A 16,542-nucleotide genomic window follows, 5' to 3' on the forward strand; every position below is an offset into this window, starting at 1 on the left:
ATGATGGGGCCGCCCCCCCTTCTGAATGATGGGGCCGCCCTGAATGCCGCCCCCCCCCTTCTGAATGATGGGGCCGCCCTGAACGCCGCCCCCCCCTTCTGAATGATGGGGCCACCCTGAACGCCGCCCCCCCCCCTTCTGAATGATGGGGCCGCCCTGAATGCCGCCACCCCCTTCTGAATGATGGGGCCGCCCTGAACGCCGCCCCCCCTTCTGAATGATGGGGCCGCCCTGAATGCCGCCCCCCCCGTGCCTTACCATGCTGCTGACAGCCGGCTGATCGCTCAACAGCAAAAAATAGCAGACACAGCGCAGCACCCCCTGACCAGCCAAGATGGCACACCATAGTGCCTGGGCACCACTGCTTTAGGTACACCCGGACATCAGAACCAGCGCTAGACAACAAAGTGGGTCCTTTAGAGAATATAGTTTTATTTAATAGTGGCGGTATCAAAAAGACTTCAAGTGCTGATAAATAAAAGACAGACACAGACATGATCACTCAACAGTAACAGATACATCGGCTGAGACAGACAAACTGACAGCTGGAAGCACATCAAAAACACAAATAATTTAAATTATACAAATTGCTATAAAGAAGCAATACTTAAGGCCTTCACTGAATTACATATTTGCATAATGGAAAGACTTTTTCCGCTCTCTTTAGACGTGATCGCATGTCTGTGGATTGATTGCATCAGAAACTGAGACTTCGAGATCAATGTTCCCCATAGACATAAATGTTAAAAATCAGAACAAAAACCAGCCAAGACCAAAAAGTCTTCTTGTGAGAGTGAGAGATGCAGACAGCAATCTCAAAAAAATAAAAATAAAACAAAAGCCAGTCGTAGTGTTTTAAATCAAATATATATAGAGCAGCGTTGGCTTTTCTGTATTTTGCAGCAACATCATTGGAAGGTTAGAAAAGCCGGATGATACGATAACCGCAGTTTGCTATTTTCCCACTAGAGGGCGGTCGTCAGCCAGCGAGTGCATGCATAGCCGTGTGTACAGTACAGAGCAGCTGGAGGCGACGCCTCCCCCAATACAGGGGGCCCTGTGGGGGGCGCTAAAATAAGGTCGTCAATGTCGGAAGAACTTTTTGTTCAGCAGGAAGATAAGCAGGTTGACGTTGACCTTTGCTTTGTCGAACATCTTCATAACGGCTACGCCTTCGTACTGCAGCTGGAGAAGGTCCTAGGGAGGGAAAATGTAAGCGTGAACATTTTTGGGGTGGAAACAAAAACACATTCAAGAAAAAAAAAAAAAAAAAAACACAAAACAAAAAAAACGAAAAAGAAAATATAAAAAACAAAAACTAAAAAAAGCAACACAAACTACAAAAAAAAAATAAAAACAGAACAGAAAAAAAACCATACTAAAAAATACCCCCCCCCCCCCCCAAAAAAAAAAAGTAAAACCTTTAAAAAAAATAATAAAATAAAACAAAAACATTGAAACAACCCAAAAAACAGGAAAAAAAAACAATAATTAAAAACCCTAAAAGCAAAAAAATAACAAAACAAGCAAGAAAAAAAATCTAAAAACAATTAAAAAAAGCAACACACAAAATAAAGAAATATACATAACAAAAAACACCCATAAAATAAAAAAACTGAAAAAAAAAAAAAACCCAAAAAACAAAACAAAAAATTAAAAAAAAAAAAAAAAAATAAGAGTAAAAGTGTGAAGGACCCCTGACCTCATCCACCCTTTGTAAAAAAAAAAACTTAAAAAAAAAAAAAAAAAAAACCTAAAACTACGAGCAAAACGAATACAAAAAAATAAAAATAAAATAAACCATAAAACAACCCAAAAAAAAGGAAAAAATAAATAAATAAAAAACCCTAAAAACAAAACAAAAAAACAAAAACAAAACAAGCAACAATAAATTCAAAACAAATAAATAAAAGAAGCGACAAACAAAATAAAATTAAAAAATGAAAACAGAAAACCACCCATAAAATTAAAAAAAAAACAAAAAACAAAAAAACACCAAAAACCTGGAAAAAAAAATACCCCCAAAAAACAAAAAAAAAAAAAAAAAAAAAAAAAAAAACAAAAAAAACTATAAAGACAAAACTGGACACAAAAAAAAAGAAATGAAGTGTGATGGACCCCTGACCTCATCCACCCCCTGTACTAATAAATTCAGGTCAACTGCCGTCTCACATATGGTAACCCAAGCTCTAAAATCCTCTAAAAGCTTTAGCATGCCAAATAAATTGACAAACGTCATTTCCAATATTTTGAAATCTGCAGCTCTCTTATTATGAAGACCCTGGTGATCCTGCCCATGAGGGTCCCTTGCTCAGGAACTTCTGGGTAAAGGGTGACAACGCTCTGTCCTCATCACCCAATGGGGCTCCGGGGTTGTCACGTGGGATTCTGAAGGCTGTTTTAGCACACATTAAGCAGGCAAGCAGGCCACTGTTGTCACCAATAGAGTGATCACAGACCGTGAAAGGAGACTGAGGAAATGCTTCCTCCTGCCTGCAGCAGACCTATGAAATCTAAGCCTAGGAAAGACAATATATAAGCAACTTCAAGCTTTAGTAAATCACTACTCATTAAAAAGCCTCAGGAGGCCTAATAGGTGCATGCTTTATCCTCCCCAAGTAGTAAAGAAAGGACGACACTGATGTCTCCATAACTTGCATCTTCAAAAAAACAAGTCATCCCCGTCAGATCACATCCCTCTATGATGAAAGGCTTCCTTCCAAAGCATTTCCTCTGATTGCTCCCCCTAGTGGCGGCACCACTAACCTGATAGTTGAGCTGAAACTTCTCCATATCCACCCCGAGGAATTTCGTCTTCACTTGAAACTTCCCCGCCTCTTCTGAAGGGGCGATCTCGAAGATGACATTCCGGAATCTAAAAAAAACAAAAGCCGCCGTACATGAAACAAGGGCGGGGTCCTGCAGAGGATTCTGGGTAATAGAACCCCTATAATCTTCCTAAACCTAAATCGCTACAATCTTACAAGCTTTTTTAAGATTTGAAAACCTTTTTTTTATTTTTTATTTTTTTAAATAACCGGAAGAAAAAAAGAAATCCCTGGCGATCCAGCTATGAAGGTCCTTGTCCAGGGATTTCCTTTCATAAGGTGACAACGCTCTGTTCCCGTCTCCAAATGTGCTTTTGCGTTGTCACAGTTTCACACCAACTTCCAACGGTGACCGTTTTTATAACACAGGCTAGGTCTGCTGTTGTTACCATCAGGACGCCCGGCCCCGGGAAACGCCATGTGGCTGCAAAGAGGCTGCAGGTGATCAGCACTGAGGCAACAAAAGGTGATAGCTATATATAGATATTTTTAATATGTAAATATAATTTTAATAAAAAAAAAAAAAAAAAAAAAAAAATATATTATTTTTTTTTTTATATATAAATATTAGAGAAAAAAATAAATATTAATGTATAATATATATATATATTTATTATTTTTTTTATTTATTTATTTATTTTTTTATTTTATTACACACACATACACTTTTTTTTTTTTTTTAAAGGAGATACCTATATTTTTATTATAAAAAAGGAAAAAAAAACTCACTGGCTGAAGGGAAGGTCCTCAATCTCTAGCAGTACGCCTTTCTCGTGTAGCCTGGCTGCGCTGTAACTCAAAGTGTTTTGCTTCTTGTTCTTCCCTGTGGCTCTTAGAAGAAGAAAGAACATTACAGTCAGATCATATAAAAAGCACCCCCACAAATATGTTTAGAGCTATTTGTCCTGTGAAACAATGTACATTCGTTCTGTGTGAAAAATAAAAAAAAAAAAAAAAAAAACATGAATGATATTCTGCTACTTTCTCTCTGGGTTGGTTGAATGTCCTTCACTCAAAACAGAATAGAGTGATTCAGAAAAATACCGCACTATGTCCACTAGATGGAGCCATGATGAAGCGTTGATCATCAGCTCCCTCTAGTGGCCAAAATATGGTATTGCCCTGATTGACATTTGACGTAGAGAGAAGAGAAGCCAGTGTTTAATTTTGCCTCCATTCTCACATAATGAGCACGCACTAGATTACCAAAAGTATTGGGACGCCTGCCTTTACACGCACATGAACTTTACTGGCATCTCAGTCCGTAGGGTTCAATATTGAGTTGGCCCACCCTTTGCAGCTATAACAGCTTCAACTCTTCTGGGAAGGCCGTCCACAAGGTTTAGGAGTGTGTCTATGGGAATGTTTGACCATTCTTCCAGAAGAGCATTTGTGAGGTCAGGCACTGATGTTGGACAAGAAGGTCTGGCTCAGTCTCTGCTCTAATTCATCCCAGAGGTGTTCTATCAGGTTAAGGTCAGGACTCTGTGCAGGCCAGTCAAGTTCCTCCACCCCAAACTCGCTCATCCATGTCTTTAAGGACTTTGCTTTCGTAGACTTACTTGTGGTTGGCGGCGAGGTTGTCCAGGCAGGTCTTGATATACTGGTTGTAGAAGTCGATCTGCTCCTCGTGGAACGCCGTCTTGCAGTGCAGCCTCTGCATCGTCTGCCGGAGTTTCACCAGCTCGGCCTTCCGGTGCTGGCGGTACCGCCTCTGGTTCCGGATGTCCTGAACGGGAAGAGAACCAGAGAAAAGATTGGCCATAAAATCCTTCCTGTAGTTTTTGATGATTGCGTCAGTTGCACGCTACTGAAAATGACTCAGTCAACTTGGGGGAAAAAAAAAAAAAGCAACATGCTAAAGAAGACCTTTAAAACCACTTTCTGGTGTTTCTCGGGATTATTGTTTCCGCCAGTAAGCCGAGAAACGATCCGACAGTGTGGTCGGCTGCTCCCATAGGCGATCAAAGAGTAGATACTCTTTGATCGATTTTCACCTTGGAAGACCACAGTGACGGCATGACGTCACTTCCGGTCCAGGCTGAAAGTAAATCATTTTTATTTATTTTTTTAAGCAATTTATTTTTATTTTTTTTATCACTTTTATTCCTATTACAAGGAATGTAAAAAAGAAAAAGCCTGGTCGACAAGTGGTTAACCACTTGACCTCCGTAAGGTTTTTACCCCCTTCATGACCAGGTCATTTTTTTTTTTGCTATTCAGCACTGCGCTACTTTAACAGGTGATTGCGTGGTCATGAAATACTGTACCCAAATGAAATTTATATTATTTTTTACCACAAATAGAGCTTTATTTTGGTGGTATTCGAATACCACTGGGTTATTTTTTATTTTTCACTAAACGATAAAAAGATTGAAAAAAAAAAAAAACGAAAAAAAAAGAAAAAAAAAAAACTATTTTGTTTCTGCTAAAACATATCCAATAAAAGACAAAAATCAAAATTTCTTCATAAATTTAGGCCAAATTGTATTCATGTCTTTGGTAAAAAAAAAAAATCCCAATAAGTGTACATTGATTGGTTTGCATGACCGTATAGCGTCTACAAAATTATGGTATATATATTTTTATTGCTCCCCCGCCACCAATCCCTCTTCGCTCTTCAATGTATTCCGATTTAGTTCCTTATTAACCGAGCTGGGTATAAGCTAGTAGATTTTTGTTCCAGAAAAGAAACGTTCGGGCTATACATACACTTCAAAAAGTTAAGACCCGCAGGCACTTCTCGTTTTACCTTGGCGATCATGTTGATGATGTCCTGATACTGGTTGTTGGAGGACACCAATCCCAGGCTCTCCAGCTTGCGTAAGTTGCGGATAATCTTGCGTTTCTTCTCCTCCATGGACAGCTGGTTGTTGCTCAGTAGGGAGCGATGGCGCTTCATTTTCTCAGGAGTCCGCGCATCTTTCACGGCTCGCTGGTGCATCAAGTGGTAGTGCGAGGCTTCCTGGTCAGAGAAGAACCCCAAAATATTAGCCACCAGAATCCCTTCCTCATATTGAGGGCAGAATACACCAAAATGTTCTTCACAAAGGGTCTATTTCCTATGCCAGGATTTCTCAACCAGGGTTCCATGAAACCATTGGGTTCCTCCAGAGGTTGCTAGGGGTTCTTTGAGCAATGAGCAATTTCTTCCTCTCAAATAAGTTCCCAATGACACAATTGATCTTTTTAGCTATCTGTAAGGGGGTAATTCTTCCCAATAAAGCGCAAGTTTGAGGAGCATTCTTCCCATTGGCCAGCAATGCAAGGGGCATTCTTCCCACTGGCCACCAAATGCAAGGGGCATTCTTCCCACTGGCCACCAAATGCAAGGGGCATTCTTCCCACTGGCCACCAAATGCAAGGGGCATTCTTCCCACTGGCCGCCAAATGCAAGGGGCATTCTTCCCACTGGCCGCCAAATGCAAGGGGCATTCTTCCCACTGGCCGCCAAATGCAAGGGGCATTCTTCCCACTGGCCGCCAAATGCAAGGGGCATTCTTCCCACTGGCCGCCAAATGCAAGGGGCATTCTTCCCACTGGCCGCCAAATGCAAGGGGCATTCTTCCCACTGGCCGCCAAATGCAAGGGGCATTCTTCCCACTGGCCGCCAAATGCAAGGGGCATTCTTCCCACTGGCCGCCAAATGCAAGGGGCATTCTTCCCACTGGCCGCCAAATGCAAGGGGCATTCTTCCCACTGGCCACCAAATGTAAGGGGCATTCTTCCCACTGGCCACCAAATGCAAGGGGCATTCTTCCCACTGGCCACCAAATGCAAGGGGCATTCTTCCCACTGGCCACCAAATGCAAGGGGCATTCTTCCCACTGGCCACCAAATGCAAGGGGCATTCTTCCCACTGGCCACCAAATGCAAGGGGCATTCTTCCCACTGGCCACCAAATGCAAGGGGCATTCTTCCCACTGGCCATCAAATGCAAGGGGCATTCTTATCACGAGTTTGTAATATAGACATTTTTAGCAAAGGTTCCCCGAGACCGGAAAGTTATTTCAAGGGTTCCTCTGTGTTGAAAAGGTTGAGAAAGGTCATCCTAGGATAACATTTATGGCAAAGCCAAGGGTTTGCTTTAATCCCACATTACTTGGACACTTACCTTACCTTTGTTCTCCCACTGCTATATTCATTTTTGGGAGTCGAAAGGAAATACCTGCTACTTCTGGCTAAGAAGGGGCATGTGACATCACTGGGCCAATAAGCACTGTCACATGGTGTGGGAAGGCTACCATTGTGGTGACTCATTGGTTACACATTAATATTTTGCTCCTGGAAGGTGAATGGAGCAGTGGGAGGGGGCACGCAAAAGGATGTATATGTTGTTGGGAAGGTCTGTATTGAAGCCTAACTTTGAGATCCTAACTTCAAGACCTTGGATTCCACAACATTTTTTTTTTTTATGCTCACTTTTTCCAGAAGACTCAAGTCTGGTCATGTGATGTCCTGGACCCTCATCCTATTCTCCTAACAGTGAGTGGTCCTCAGTGATGCAAAGACCACCACCAAACGTGACAACATCAGTGCCACGCTCTGCACCTTTACACTGAGCACAGGGAGCTTTGGTGATGTCTTCTCATCATCTGATCCCAACAGACAACGATTCGGACGGGGAGCTTACCTGGTTTGCGGAGGCCGAGGTGTGGAGCAGCTCTGTTAGTGTGTCCCCGGGCTGGGACTGGATGACATCCAGCAGCATGTGCTTGGTGCTGTAAGAAAGGCAACAGATTCAGTACATGCATACGTCGTGCATAGGACACAAAAAACAAGGCTGAGATTCAACTATGCACAAAAACATAAGAACTGGGGTACAGAAAAATGGCAGCAGGTGTCCGGCCTCATGGCACAACAATGCCCGGCCTCATGTGGCGAGAGTATGCAGCCAGTTCCTGGAAGATGAAGGAATTGGTACCATTGAATGGCCCCCTCGCTCGCCTAACCTAAATCCAATAGAACACCTCTGGGACATTATGTTTCAGTCCATCCGAACCCACCAGGTTGCACCTCAGTCTGTTCAGGAGAGCTCAATGGATGCCCTGGTCCAGATATGGGAGGAAATACCCCAGGACACCATCCGTCATCTCATTAGGAGCATTCCCCGACGTTGTCAGGCATGCATACAACCAGGTGGGGGCCATACAAACTACTATTTTCAGTTGCTGCAATGAAATTTCAGCAAAATGGTCTGGCCTGATGCATCATTTTTTCACTTTGATTTTGGGGTGTCTTGGAATTCAGCCCTCTGTAGGTTGATGATTTTAATTTCCAAACGATGTGGCATCCTTTCATTTCTAACACATTACACAGTCCATATCAGTATATCCAGCATGGTATTTTTCCACATTTGTTTTTTGAGCAGTAAAATATATATATATATTAAAAATTATATATTTTTTTAACCACTTCCTGCCCGGCCTATAGCAGATTGACGGCCGGGAAGTGGTTCAGTTACCCTGACTGGGCGTCATATGACATCCAGCAGGATAACAAGTGGGGGCGTGCAGTGTGCCGATCAGTAGTGCTGTGTGTCAGTCTGACACACCGCATCTCTGATCGTGGTACGGAGCCTCTGACAGAGGCTCTGTACCACGTGATCAACTGTGACCAATCACAGCTGATCATCGCGTGAACCAGGAAGTGCCGGTAAACGGCATTCCTCGGTTCGCACTGACAGGGAGAGCTGATCGGCGGCTCTCCCTGTCAGAAGGGGGGTCTGTGCTGATAATCAGCACAGCCCCATCAGATGCGCCACCACAGCTGCCAAAAAGTGCCAATAAGCTGCCAGTCAGTGCCCCATAAAAAAAGAAAATTAAAACGGACGACAATTCCCAGATCAGTGCCAATTAGTGCCCACCACAGTGCCAGTCAGTGCCCATCAGAACGCCCAGCAGGAAAATCTGTCAGTACTTCATCATCAGTGCTGCCCATCAGTGCCAATCAATACTGCCCTTCAGTGCCCATCACAGCCGCTAGCCAGTGCCCATCAGTGCCCATCAATTCTACATATCAGTGTCTCCTCATCAGTGCCACCTTATCAGTGCCACCTTATCAGTGCCACCTTATCAGTGCCACCTTATCAGTGCCAACCCCATCAGTGCCAACCCCATCAGTGCCAACCCCATCAGTGCCAACCCCATCAGTGAAGGAGAAAACAGCATTTCATAACTGAAATGAAGAAAAAAAAAATGTTTTTTCTAAAATTTTCGCTCCTTTTTAGTTTGTTTAGCAAAAAATAAAAACTGCAGAGGTAATCAAACACCACCAAAAGAAAGCCATTTGTGGGAACTACATGCTAAAAATTGTTTGGGTACAGTGTAGCATGACCGCGCAATTGTCATTCAAAGTGCGACAGCGCTGAAAGCTGAAAATTGTGCTGGACAGGAAGGGGTGAAAGTGCCCGGTATTGAAGTGGTTAAATATATGTAATATAAATACTTAACTATATATATAAAAACATGGTATACTAGTCCAGCTGGTCACCTGAGTAGGAGGCTCTGGGTGTCCATCTGTTCCATATTAGATTCAGTCATATCAAACTTATTAGTGAGTGTGAGAGAGATCTCCAGCTTCCGGAGCTGAGCCAGCGCTTCTACTGAGGCCGCGTCATGGAGGTTTGAGGTGCTTTCTCCTGGAAATTAAGACCATGAAATAATGTTGTCAGATATTTTTTTTTGCAAATGGTACAATTTTTGCATGTATGAATCCAATGGACCGCACCGATCAGAGACTGGACTGTGGGCAGTTCTCCGAGATCCTCCAGTAGTTCATGTATGGGATCTTTGTGGTCGGGGGCGATAGAGTCTTGGTGTTCTAGTAGCAGCTGGGAACGCAGAGAACAGTCAGTGTTACATCAAAAGACTATTATTAAAGAGAGTATTTATTAGTATAGTTTGCACTTTTATAAACTATAAATGGTATCCATTTTCTAATTTTTATTATTTAAACATTTAAAAAGATCATCTGGCTCTAAAGCCCAGTGAGCTGAACAATGGTCTGACTTCGTAAATGTCTTGTATCTTCCCAGAGCGAGATCTCCTGGACATAATTCCAGCTCTGCTCCTACCTCTGGAAGTTTTTGGGAGTTTCTACCCATCTTTGTGGACCTTTCACTCAAGGAAATAGAAAGCAACCCTAGATGCTGCCTAAATAAAGACGACACCATTCTCCTGGAGTGAAATGCAGATGAAGGCATTGTCAGGGGGAGTACAGTACTCTGACACACAGGTCCACTTTAAGGCAAATTGGTTTCTCAATATAACACACTCCTCAGCCAACTCACCAAAACTATTGACCTTACCTTGTGAGTGTCAATCAGCTCTCCAACAGTGATATAAATAACCGGCTTCATGGTGCTGACCATCTCTGAATACTCATCTATATTAAATCTGTCTTCTGGCTCTGGGACGTTGCATGCCGTGCGGATGAATTTCCTGTAACCCAAAAATCAAAAATCAGCCATGGTGGTTATACCAACCAATAAACACAAGGCAAGGTGACCAGAACTTACCCAAACTTCCAGTGCGTTTCCGCAAGGTATTGATTAACCAGGCCGAGATGGGAGTCCTCGAACATCTTATTGGCGGCTGCGTGCTGTAGGACCTTGGCGATGGAACCCAGGGTCCTCCTCTGGTCCGGGTGAATAGTCCCTCCCGCAGAGATGTCCACGATGTCAAAGGCATCTGGGGCCACCATGGCGGGGTTCATGAAGCGGTAATAGAGCAAATTCCCAACAATCTAAACCAATGAAATTCAGGATATTTAGCTATTGCCATTAGCATTTCAGGTCAGCAATGGCAATTGCAACCTTTGTATTTTTCCTAGGAAAGGGTCACTTAAAGGGCTCATTCACAAGGTACATTACTGCGTGCTGGTGTGTACACTCGCTGCTGTACACTGCATGTTTGCAAAGAAGCCCCGTTTTCACCATTTCCCCCTCCAGTGCTGTCCTCCACCTTTTGTCTCAGCTGGCTTACAGGTTGAGGGATGGCCAGCAATGTTCAACCCCTTCCTGTGTGCCCACCTCGGGATATGTGATCACATCGGCCTGGGCTCACAAGATGGCAGTATTAAATGGCCCTCATCTGCTATTACATGCATGCCCTAAAGTGCTACAGTAAGGACCACCCCCTACTAGATAAGAAGAGGAAGGGACCCATGATGTCACTGGACTAAGCAGAAGAATAATGGAGAAGAGGAAGGACCAATGATGTCACCAGACCAGGAAGAAGAATGATGGAGAAGAAGGAGGACCCCGATATCACTGGACTGGGCAGAAGAATAAAAAGAGAAGAGGAAGGACCCTTGATATCAATGGACCAGGAGGAGAAAGAAGAAAGAAGAAAAAGGACCTGTGATGTCACCAGACCAGACAGAAGAATAATGGAGGAGAAGACGAAGGATATGTGATGTCACCAGACCGGGCAGAAAAAAAATGCTCAGGTTAAGGGATGTACTCATAAAAATATTATAATATATATATATATACACACACACACACACACACACACACATTTTGTCATGTTACAACCAAGAATGTAAATGTATTTTATTGGGATTTTGTGTGATAGACCAACACAAAGGGGTTGATTTACTAAACCTGGAGCGTGCAAAATCTGGTGCAGCTCCAGGATTTATTGTCAAAGCTTAACTGAACAAGCTCAAGTTAGAAGCTGATTGGCTACCATGCACAGCTGCACCAGATTCTGAGTGCTCCAGTTTAGTAAATCTCCCACAGAGTGTCACATAATTATGACGTGGAAGGAAAATGATAAATGGTTTTCAAAATTTTTTTACAATTAAATATGTGAAAAGTGTAGGGGGTACATTTGTATAGCGCCCCCCTGAGTCAATACTTTGTAGAATCTCCTTTCACTGCAATTACAGCTGCAATTCTTTTTGGGGATGTCTCTACCAGCTTTGCACATCTAGAGAGGGACATTTTTGCCAATTCTTCTTTGCAAAATAGCTTAAGCTCTGTCAGATTGGATGGAGAGCGTCTGTGAACAGCAATTTCCAAGTCTTGCCACATATTTTCAATTGGATTTGGGTCTGGACTTTAACTAGACCATTCTAACACATGAATATGCTTTGATCTAAATCATTCCATTATAGCTCTGGCTGTATGTTTAGGGTCGTTGTCCTGCTGGAAGGTGAACCCCCACCCCATTCTCAAGTCTTCTGCAGACTAACAGGTTTTCTTCTAAGATTGCCCTGTATTTGGCTCCATCCATCTTCCCATCAACAGAAAAGCATCCCCACAACATGATGCCGCCACCACCACGTTTCACGGTGGGGATGGTGTATACAGGGTGATGTGCAGTGTTAGTTTTCCACCACACATAGCGTTTTGCTTTAGGCCAAAAAAATAGGATTTTTAAAACAGCTTACCTGTAAAATCCTTTTCTTTCGAAGGACATCACGGGACACAGAGCCACAGTAATTACTGATGGGTTATATAGGTATCACTGGTGATTGGACACTGGCACACCCTATCAGGAAGTTCAACCCCCTATATAATCCCTCCCCCTTGCAGGGATACCTCAGTTTTGTAGCCAAGCAATATAGTGTATTAGAAGAGGGGCGGGACCTCTGTGTCCCGTGATGTCCTTCGAAAGAAAAGGATTTTACAGGTAAGCTGTTTTAAAAATCCTATTTTCTTTCTTGAACATCACGGGACACAGAGCCACAGTAATTACTGATGGGATGTCCCAGAGCAATGCTACCTGAGGGGGGGGAACCACGACCAAGTAGGGTGCAATCAGACCTGAGGACCCTGTACCGCTGCCTGCAGCACACTACGCCCAAAGGCGATATCCTCATGCCTTCTCACATCCACCTGATAAAATCTGGTGAATGTATGAACTGAAGACCAGGTTGTGGCCTTGCAGATTTGAGCCATAGAGGCCCGGTGATGCACTGCCCAAGAAGCACCAATAGCCCTTGTGGAATGTGCCCTGATCTGAAACGGAGGAATCTTCTGTTTCAAACTGTAAGCTTGCATGATCAACTGTCGAATCCATTTAGAAATGGTAGCTTTTGACACTGCCTGTCCTCTATTGGGACCCTCTGGCAGCACAAACAAAACATCCGTCTTGCGGATCTGAGTAGTTGCCCCTAGATAGGCCTTAACTGCTCTTACTACATCCAACGAATGTAGAGATCTCTCTTCCGGAGAACAGGGATCTGGAAAAAAGGAAGGTAGAACAATGTCTTGGTTTAAATGACAGAGAAAATTGAGTACTGTCCGTGATACTTTTTTTATTTGCACTAACATACAATTTTTCAGGACAAGCTTTCGGGGTATGTCCCCTTCTTCAAGGTCCAAGCAGTACTCAAGTTGGTTTAAATGAAAATCAGAAACCACCTTCGGTAAAAAACTAGGATGAGGGCGTAGTACCACTCTATCCTTGTGTATAATCAAATAAGGCTCCTTACAGGAAAGAGCTGCTAATTCTGATACTCTTCTAGCAGAAGAGATGGCCACCAGAAAAATTAATTTCCTTGTCAACAAGACCAAAGGAATCTGACTTATTGGTTCAAAAGGCTGTTCAAAAGGCTGTTTCTGTAACACAGCCAGGACCAAATTCAAGTCCCAGGGGTTTAGGGGCGCTTTAACCGGAGGATTAAGACGCATCACCCCCTGCATAAAGTTTCGGACCAAAGAATGCGAAGCAAGTGGCCGCTGAAATAATACTGATAAAGCAGAAACCTGGCCCTTGATGGTACTCAAGGCCAGCTTCATCTCTAATCCCATCTGTAGAAAATCAAGGATTCTACCTATGACATATTTCCTGGGATGCCAACCTCTGGATTCACACCAGGTTATATAAGCCTTCCAGACTCTATGATAAATCATCCTGGAAGCTGGCTTCCTTGCATTAATCAAGGTAGATATGACAGGACCTGAGAGCCCACGACTCTTCAGAACGTGGGTCTCAATAGCCAAACCGTCAAATTTAGCGTTTGTAAGGCAGGATGGAACACTGGACCTTGAGATAACAGGTCTGGGCGTACCGGTAGGGTCCACGGGGAACCCACCGTCATCCTTACTATTTCTGCATACCAAGTCCTTCTGGGCCAAGCGGGGGCCACCAGAAGTACCGACTTCCTTTCCTGCCTGATCCTGCGAAGGAGTCGTGGTAGTAGCAGAATAGGTGGGAATGCGTAAATCAGTGAGAACCGATGCCACGGAATCACCAACGCATCCGTCCCGCATGCAAGAGGATCTTTTGTCCTTGCCACAAATCTGTATATCTTTTTGTTGAATCGGGATGCAAAGAGATCTACATCTGGAACCCCCCATCTTTGGCATATGGCCCAAAAGACGTCGGGATGCAGAGACCATTCCCCTGGAAGTAACTGCTGGCGACTTAGATAGTCCGCCTGCCAATTCTCTATTCCCGGGATGAAAACTGCCGATATGCATGGCACATGCATCTCTGCCCAGACTAAGATCTGGTTCACCTCTTTTTGAGCAGCTCGGCTCCGGGTGCCTCCCTGACCGGACAACCCTGTAGCCTGATAGTCCAGGCTTTTAGAGCTAGATGTATCGCCCGGATCTCCAGAATGTTGATGGGTAAGGTCCTCTCTGTCTTGGACCATACCCCTTGGACCGCAGCCTGTTCCAGAACTGCTCCCCAACCTGACAGACTGGCATCTGTTGTTACCACCGTCCAGGTAACCGGTAGAAAGGATTTCCCCTTCTGCAGGTTTTCGGGTATGAGCCACCAATTGAGGCTCTGACGCACCGCATGCGACAGGTGCATCGGAAAGTCTAATGCCTGAACCTTCTTGTTCCAGGTCGACAGAATACTGTGTTGCAGCATTCTTGAGTGAAACTGAGCATAGGGAACTGCTTCAAATGAAGACACCATCTTCCCTAGTAGCCTCATACAAAGGCGGACTGAGGGACCCTTCTTGGTCCTTACTGTCAGAATCAGCTCTCTCAAAGCAGTGATCTTTGCCTGGGGTAGAAATATTTTCTCCTGGCTTGTATCTATAATCAGACCTAAATACTCCAGTCTTCTTACTGGTTTTAGGAAAGACTTTTCTAAGTTGAGGATTCAACCCAGGTGTTCTAGATACCTGACCGTGGTCCTCAAGTTTCCATTCAAAGAGGCTACCGACCGGTCTATCAAGAGCAGGTCGTCTAGGTATGCTATGACAGCTATACCCTGAGCCCTTAATCTGGCCAGAGGAGGAGCCAAGATCTTTGTGAACACTCGAGGTGCAGTGGCTATCCCAAAAGGCAGAGCCACAAACTGGAAATGGCGCCCTCCTACCTCGAAGCGCAGAAACTTCTGATGAGCAGGAAAAATGGGCACATGCAGATATGCATCTCTGATGTCTATTGATGCCAGAAATTCTCCTCCCTGCAGGGTGGGAACTACTGTTCGAATTGATTCCATGCGGAAGGATTGAATCCTTAGGAATCGGTTCAGATCCCTTAAGTCCAAAATGGGCCTGACACCCCCATTTGGCTTTTGGACCGTAAAAAGGTTGGAATAGAAGCCCAATCCCTGGTCCTTTGCGGGATCATAATGACCTCCTGCGACAAAAGTCGCTCTAACGCTAGAAGGAGCGACTGCTTCTTCTCTGGGTCTCTGGGAACATTTGATCTGAGGAACCGAGGAGAAGGGAATTCCTGAAACTCCAGCTTGTACCCTAAGGTTACCGTGGAGACTACCCATCTGTCCTGGAAGTCCTCGTGCCAGAGCTCTGAGAACTGTCGCAGTCTTCCCCCCACTCGAGTAAGCGGGGGCGCCCCCTCATGCAGAGGTCTTAGTGTTTTGCCTAGTAGGCTTCTTTCCCCAGGACTTCTTTTGTCCCTGGGGTTGACTCTTGTCTCTGGACCCCGATGGAGGCGGCCGTCGGGACTGCCTGGAGGCTGAAGCCCCCGGCGCTGGGGAAAGAGTCCGTTTGAAAGAGGGACGCTTACTCTTCTTCTTGACAGGTAAGAGAGTGCTTTTCCCACAAGAGATTCTCTTGATATAGTTATCCAAGTCCTCTCCAAACAACCTTGCACCACGAAATGGAAACCCAGCCAGTAGCTTCTTACATGGTGCTTCGGCTGACCAATTTTTCAACCATAGGATTCTACGTATATGCACAAACCCCAGTGAAAGACGGGAGGTTTGCACGATAGAATCTCTAATGGCGTCAACCACAAAGCATAAGGCCGCTGGAAGGTTAGCAAACCCCTGGGCCTGCTGTTCAGGTAATACTTTAATGACCTGCTTAACATGGTCTCTTAAGTATTGACAGACTCCAATCGCTGCTACTGCAGGTTGGGCCACTGATCCTGCTAAGGAGAAAACATCCTTCAATAGGGATTCCATCCTTTTATCTACAGGATCCCTGAGCATCTGAGCATTGTCTACAGGACAAGTCAGGCTATTATTTACGGAGGAAATGGCGGCATCAATAGCCGGTATTCCCCACATTTTAATAAACTTTTCTTCCATCGGATAAAGTGTTGAAAACTTTCTCGGCGGAAAAAAACGTTTGTCTGGGTGATCCCACTCAGAATAAATAAGCTTTTCAAGTAAAGTATGAACAGGAAAAGCATGTGCTGCTTGGAAAGGTTTCAGTGACCCCAAAGCAGAAGAGGATTCTTTAGCAGTTTCAGGTATGGGCAACTTAAATGTGGAGTGGACCAATCCAGTGAGGATCTGCACTAAGACTTTCTCCTCTTGGGAAGTCG

The 16,542-nt window shown here is 44.2% G+C and overlaps 1 protein-coding gene across 1 annotated transcript in view; it reads right to left on the minus strand.

The window, feature by feature from the left end:
• Window positions 1-412: 412 nt before the first annotated feature.
• The window catches only part of IQGAP3 (IQ motif containing GTPase activating protein 3), a 49,834-nt gene continuing 33,704 nt past the window's right edge, over window positions 413-16,542 (minus strand). The window contains 10 exon segments of the mRNA XM_073610237.1: window positions 413-1,197; window positions 2,767-2,875; window positions 3,558-3,659; window positions 4,391-4,557; window positions 5,581-5,793; window positions 7,462-7,549; window positions 9,321-9,468; window positions 9,558-9,660; window positions 10,138-10,270; window positions 10,348-10,574. Coding sequence (XP_073466338.1) covers window positions 1,084-1,197; window positions 2,767-2,875; window positions 3,558-3,659; window positions 4,391-4,557; window positions 5,581-5,793; window positions 7,462-7,549; window positions 9,321-9,468; window positions 9,558-9,660; window positions 10,138-10,270; window positions 10,348-10,574 — 1,404 coding nt within the window. The 3' untranslated portion in view covers window positions 413-1,083.

This window comes from Aquarana catesbeiana, linkage group LG13 (assembly GCF_042186555.1).
Source record: "Aquarana catesbeiana isolate 2022-GZ linkage group LG13, ASM4218655v1, whole genome shotgun sequence".
NCBI classification, from domain to species: domain Eukaryota; kingdom Metazoa; phylum Chordata; class Amphibia; order Anura; family Ranidae; genus Aquarana; species Aquarana catesbeiana.